Source organism: Amaranthus tricolor, chromosome 12, assembly GCF_026212465.1.
Source record: "Amaranthus tricolor cultivar Red isolate AtriRed21 chromosome 12, ASM2621246v1, whole genome shotgun sequence".
NCBI lineage: Eukaryota > Viridiplantae > Streptophyta > Magnoliopsida > Caryophyllales > Amaranthaceae > Amaranthus > Amaranthus tricolor.
The window spans coordinates 9,926,455-9,933,147 of NC_080058.1; the positions used below are offsets into that span (position 1 = coordinate 9,926,455).

The window sequence follows — 6,693 nt, forward strand, 5'->3', positions numbered from 1 at the left end:
TAGAGAATTACAAAACCAAATCTCCCTTTTAAATCAAGACATATATATATAAATAACCCAATCCTTCAAACAAATCAAGTTTTGCTAAAGGATTATTAAACCCTTATTTGACTACATTACTTGATTCATACCATTTAAATTTCATCTAACAAATTAAAATTTTGTTAGAGAAATAGACCATAAGAAATTAATTTAAATTTCAATATAACTTTAAACACTTAATTCTTATAACAAATATAATTTTTTGTTAAAGAAAATTGATCAAGAAGTTCTTTTCTTAATCTTTTTAAAAAATTAGAGTTTATTAAAGGGTTATTAGAGAAAATTTTCATATATAAAAGAAAAATATTCAATCCTCATATAAGTCATAAAATATCATCATACATAAAATATAACTCTTTTAGAAATCTTTGTATATAAAATCTATAATTAACAATTTCAATTAAACTTACCTTTTGATCAAAAGATTGGATCGAACACAAAGATTTTTTTTTTGTTTGTGAATGCCGAAAACAAGAAGCACAAGGAAGAGTTTTTATCTGATTTTTTTTGTGTTTACTTGAGGTTTTGAAATGTGAGGAATACAAATGATGTTTAGGATTAATAGGGAAATTAAGGATCAACCTAATTAATCCTAATTACACCATTATGAGAGGAGTTACAAGACTCCTCCCATACTCTCAAAACTGGCTGCCCCCTTCACCTCCCTTCCATTATAATTTTTTTTTAAATTAATTAAGTAATTATTATACTTTTGTTAAAACAGCAAAGAACATCACGCGACGGCATCGTACGCGATAAAATTCGTTACCGTTAAAATTAAACTTACTTTATTTCTTATAATTAACTATGTATAATAATATAACTCAATATTACTTATTTATTTTATTTTATTATACTTTATTTTATTATATTTTATTTATTTTTTTACACCCGATAATTTACGGGGTGTTACAGTCAGTGAGTGAGGAAGGGGACTAAGGAGAGAGATGAAGAAGTGAGAGAGGGAAACTGAGGATGAAGAAGAAGAGAATGAAAGAGAAAGATGATGATGTTCATCTTCAAGGATAAAGACTCAACACATGAAGAAGATGAAGGGAGACACGATATTAGGGTTAGGGTAATGTTAGTGAATGAGGGAGAGGGGGGGAGGGGTTTTATTGAAAAGGGAGGGAAAGGTTAGTGTGTTAATTAGGTTGGGGAGGGTTAATTAGATTATATTAGTAAATTAAGTAGGGGTATTTTGGTAATATCATATGGGAAATAATAATAGTTTGGTAAAAAAATTTATGTCAAAAAAAAAATATGACAACTACGAAGAACTTATCCAATAAGAAAAGATAAATAATTTAAATTGGAGGGAGTATATAAATTTATTTTCAATAGATCAAACAAATAGAAATATTAATTTATTATTGACATCTCCTGTTGTTTTCAAGAAAGTCGAAGAATACGATGAAAAGACTATAATACCCCTGCACAGTGCCCTAATTTAAGGTTACACCCAACCGGTTCTCTCTTCCACTTCATCTGTTCCTCATTTGCCCTTTTCCCCATCGTTAATGAAACTCCCATTTCTTCAGCGCCACATCTTACTCAAACCTTCGAGCTCAATCCATGGCATGGATCGATCTTTAATCTCCATTAACTCAATTGTTACCATTCATTTTTACCGGGTATACACTTCACACTCTTATCTCTTACTATTTCTTTATATATTCTTCTTCCTACTTAGGGTTTTGATTATTTGAACTCTTATGTATTTTCCCAATAGCAAATGTGTTTTTTAAGCTTATTTTATTTTCTTTAATATTGTCTCCGTAATCATCCATTTTTGGTGTATTTTGTGGGTTGGAATTTATGTGTATTTCGTTGATTGGATTTTGAAGTCTTGAATTTGATGAGGTATGATGAGTTATTACTATTGTTTATTACTTAAATCAATATTTTGATGGCCTTTGTTAAACGTTGAAAACTGGAATATATACTGTAACCAAGACTCAAGAGCTCCTTTCCTTTTTGAAGCTTTAATGTGAATAATTGTGTTGAAAAGAAGTATTTGTGCTGATAATTGTCAAATTAAAATCATGGGAATAGATGAATAATTAGTTACAAATTCAATCTGTTTTATGGAGGGAAAGTATTCTTAGTTATGAGTCATAGTGATCTTATAGTGCAGTGAATCTTTCGTTTGTATTTTTGATGATTTCTTGACAAAAGATTGTTCTTGTTTTTCTTGTACGAGAGCTACAATCTGTTGTTGTGAATGTAATGATTTTTAGTTATGTTGGTTATAGAAGTAATAGAGAGTGAAAAAAAAATGTTTGGTATGAAAGCATTTTGTTGCATCAGATTCGTTTATTGTAGTCTTGAGTCTACAAATATGATGAGATTGCAAAGAAAATTAGCCAGCTCTTTAATATCGAAATACATCGGAAGCTCTTACTTATTGACAAACATGTACGACTTCTTGAGTTTAACACATGATGTATAATTCAGCTATCTAATGTTACCTTAAAATAAAATGAGAGAAACTCATGTAGGGGCTCAATATACAATCTCTTGGATAGGCCCCTATACGGCATATTGTTTGAATTTCAATGTGACCTCCAGCTTTTAAATCCAAATCTGTACTTTTCAGTTGTACTATTGGTGTATGCACATCACTCTAGCCCTTCCCAACCATCCATATACTCTTCTCTAATTTTACCCTTGAGATCTGGTGTTATTCTACAACTACAACCTTAAAACTGGAGATAGTCGGATAGAATGAGGATTAGGAAGCGGCTTTAGTTCTTTTTAGGCTTAACTTAATCCTTTTCAAGAATAAGAATATTAATTTATTTTGAAGTTGATATCACAAAATTTGGTTTCATTTTAGTAGAGAAATTGCTTGGGGAAGATTTGCTAAGCTTTGGTAGGAAAGGATAGGATGGAGAAGATACACATGCTGAAGGGTTCATTTGTAGTTACTCAAACTACTGAGTTTTGTATTGAATTTCTAATCCAAGATTTTGCTACACACAAGTGTGTGTGTGTGTATAGTACTGAGTGTCCTCAATTTGCTAGCTCTTCATTTGTAGGTCTCTACATGCTTTTTTCTTTTCATGTACCTTTTGTGTGTTTCCTGGTTCAATTCATTCTTGTCATGTTTATTTATTCTAACACACTTGTCTTTCTTTTCAGCTCAACAAATTTATATGAAAACAATTATTAGCTTCCTGAAGTATTGGCTTTCTATCAATGGTATGAAGAGAAGCTATCCAATCACAAAACCATCATCTCCTCTGATTTATGGCTGATAAACAATTGCATGTTCCAGATTCTCTTGTAGTCACTGATCATTCTCTTGCGATCGGACAAGAATTCCCTGATGTTGAAACTTGCCGAAGAGCACTGAAAGATATTGCAATAGCTTTGCATTTTGACCTTCGCATAGTAAAGTCAGACCGCAGCCGTTTTATTGCTAAGTGTTCCAAAGAGGGTTGCCCCTGGCGTGTTCATGTTGCAAAACTTTCTGGTGTTTCAACGTTTACTATTAGAACACTTAACTCAGAACACACATGTGAAGGAGTTTGTAATCTCCATCATCAGCAAGCTTCCGTTGGTTGGGTTGCACGATCAGTAGAATCTCGAATCAAGGACAATCCACAATACAAGCCCAAGGAAATTTTGAAAGATATACGCGACCAACATGGGGTTGCTGTGTCATATATGCAAGCGTGGCGTGGGAAAGAACGCAGTATGGCTGCTCTTCATGGAACTTTTGAAGATGGATTCCGTCTTCTTCCAGCATATTGTGAACAAATTAGGAATACTAATCCTGGAAGCATTGCCACAGTTGTTGCAACAGGGCAGGATAATTGCTTCCAAAGACTCTTTGTCTCTTATCGTGCATCCATATATGGCTTCATAAATGCTTGTAGGCCACTCTTAGAACTTGACCGAGCACATCTAAAAGGAAAATACTTGGGGACACTACTATGTGCTGCCGCTGTTGATGCAAATGATACACTATTTCCTTTAGCAATTGCTGTTGTGGATATGGAAACCAATGAAAATTGGATGTGGTTCATGTCAGAGCTAAGGAAGCTTCTTGGAGTTAATACTGAAAACATGCCTAAGCTGACAATACTGTCCGATAGACAAAGGGGCATTGTTGAAGCAGTGGAGACGCATTTTCCAAGTTCTCACCATGGCTATTGTCTCCGATTTATCAGTGAAAACTTCCGTGATACATTCAAGAATTCAAAATTAGTGAATATTTTCTGGAATGCTGTGTATGCATTAACAGCAGCTGAATTTGAAAGCAAGATATCTGAAATGATAGCAGTAAACTACGATGTGGTGACATGGTTTCAGCAGTATCCACCACAGCTTTGGGCTGTTGCATACTTCGAGGGAGTCAGGTATGATCATTTCACTGTAAGCATTACTGAGCTATTGTATAATTGGGCTCTTGAATGTCACGAGCTTCCAATAGTTCGAATGATGGAACACATTCGTTGTCAATTGGTTACATGGTTTGATGAACGGCGTACCTTGGGCATGGCATGGAACTCCATTCTAGTGCCATCTGCCGAGAAGAAGATCTCTGAAGCAATTGCAGATGCTCGTTGTTATCAAGTGCTTCGAGCAAATGAGGTTGAGTTTGAAATCGTGTCAACGGAGCGTACGAACATCGTTGATATAAGAGATCGGGTTTGTTCATGTAGGCGTTGGCAACTTTACGGGATACCATGTGCACATGCTGCTGCAGCTCTCATCTCTTGTGGGCAAAATGCTCATATGTTTGCAGACCCAGGCTTTACAGTTGCAAGCTACAGGGAAGCTTATTCTCAAATTATAATGCCTATTCCTGATAGGAGTCATTGGAATGAGCAAGGTGAGGGAGTGGAAGAGGGTCGAGGCGCCAAAGTTGAAATCGTAATAAGGCCGCCTAAAACTCGACGACCACCTGGTAGGCCAAAGAAGAAGTTGTTACGTGTAGAGAATTTAAAGCGGCCAAAAAGGATAGTTCAGTGTGGTCGCTGCCATATGTTGGGCCATTCTCAGAAGAAATGCTCTTTGCAACTTTAAAATTTTAGTTTCATTTTATTTATTGATTTTGTATATTTTCCCGGATTGTGTAATGTTGTACCATGAATGTCTTTTAACCAATGTAAAGAGTAACTTATGGTTAATGGGCCTGTAGGGCATTCCAAGTGAACCTTTGAGTATAATAAGCTTTTAAAAAAATTAAAAAAATACACCAAATCTTTAATCGGATCGTTCTACAATTAGGATGCTATTTCATATGTGATCACTTTTAAAGCTTACGTGATCACTTTTGGTAAAACTTATGTAATCACTTTTAAGGTATATATGATCACTTGGAAAGGTTTACGTGATTATTTTTATTTTACTATGTAATCACTTTTAAAGCTTATGGAGATTGTATTTTGTTGTGGTGGTGGTGGACTTGAGAATTATAGATGATTACATATATTTAAAAAAATGATCACATAGGCCTTAAAAGTAATCACATAGGTCTTAAAAGTGATCACATAGGCTTTAAAAGTAATCAATTTTAATAGTAAAAGTGATCACACATGATTTAAAAGCGATCACATAAGCTTTATAAGTGATTACATATACTTTAAAAGTAACCACATAAATTTTAAAAGTGATCATATAGTAAATTAAAGGAAAATTTATAGATAATACTCTCAACTATTGCTTCATTGACTCAAACTACCTATAACTAATATTTAACTTTGTATACACCCAAGTATTATGATACTTCACTTGGAAAAGTATGCACATTATTTTTAACCTATTTTTTTGAGGTATTTTGAGTTAAAAAATAATAGTTCAAGGTGTACAAGGTTAAATAATAGTAGTGGATAATTAGAGTCAATGAGCAATAGTTGAGAGTAATATTTACAAATTTTTCTAAATTAAAAATGATTGCATATACGATTAAAGTAAAGAATATTATCAATGGTACCCCTGTACTATAGCAAAATAACAATGGTACCCCAGTGTATTTCAATGGTACCCCCAAGTATATGCTAATTACAACCGTGACATTATTAATGATTTTTCCGTTAAATGTCCGTTAAATTTTGAATTTAACCTAACTATGGTTATATATTCAACATTTTAGCATTGAGATTGTGTTAATTTAATTTATTAATTAGTATTGATTATCTTTGTATTTAGATGTCAAACATTAATATCGATGAAGAGAAGTGTCACTGTAGTTACGAAGTTGAATATGATCGAAATCCGGTTGACTTTGATCATGGTCGTTGTTTTGTTGCATGTTCATTCTTCCATGATGAAATATCAAGTTGTAGTCATTTTAGCTGGGTTGATCCGGAAGGCATTTAATGGCAGAAAGGTAACATTTTTAAGCTCAATAAAGAGAAAAAAAAAAAAAAACTTCAATGGCAGTTAATTAGCTTGTAAAAGGTGACTCGATAATGTTTTGACCTCTCACACGAAGGAAGAAGTTGATAGAATCATGTGGAAATTTTAAAAGTAATGTCGAAAATTGTTTCATGATTTATTGAAAAATAAAATGTATTGTTGTATGGTTTTGTTAGCAACAAACTTGGTTCAACTCTCCCTTGTCTAATATATCTAATTGTAGTCCTCATGTTTTATTGAGCAACAAACATAGTTTAAGGTCCAAAATAGTCTCCAGTC

At 33.3% G+C, this 6,693-nt stretch overlaps 1 protein-coding gene across 1 annotated transcript; it reads left to right on the forward strand.

The window, feature by feature from the left end:
* Nucleotides 1–1,520: 1,520 nt before the first annotated feature.
* Nucleotides 1,521–5,209, forward strand: LOC130828164 (uncharacterized). Its single transcript, XM_057693998.1, has 3 exons — nt 1,521–1,676; nt 3,187–3,246; nt 3,323–5,209. Exons 2-3 carry the CDS (start codon nt 3,201–3,203, stop codon nt 5,077–5,079), a joined length of 1,803 nt encoding a protein of 600 aa, XP_057549981.1. The 5' UTR covers nt 1,521–1,676; nt 3,187–3,200; the 3' UTR covers nt 5,080–5,209.
* The last annotated feature ends 1,484 nt before the right edge of the window (nt 5,210–6,693 follow it).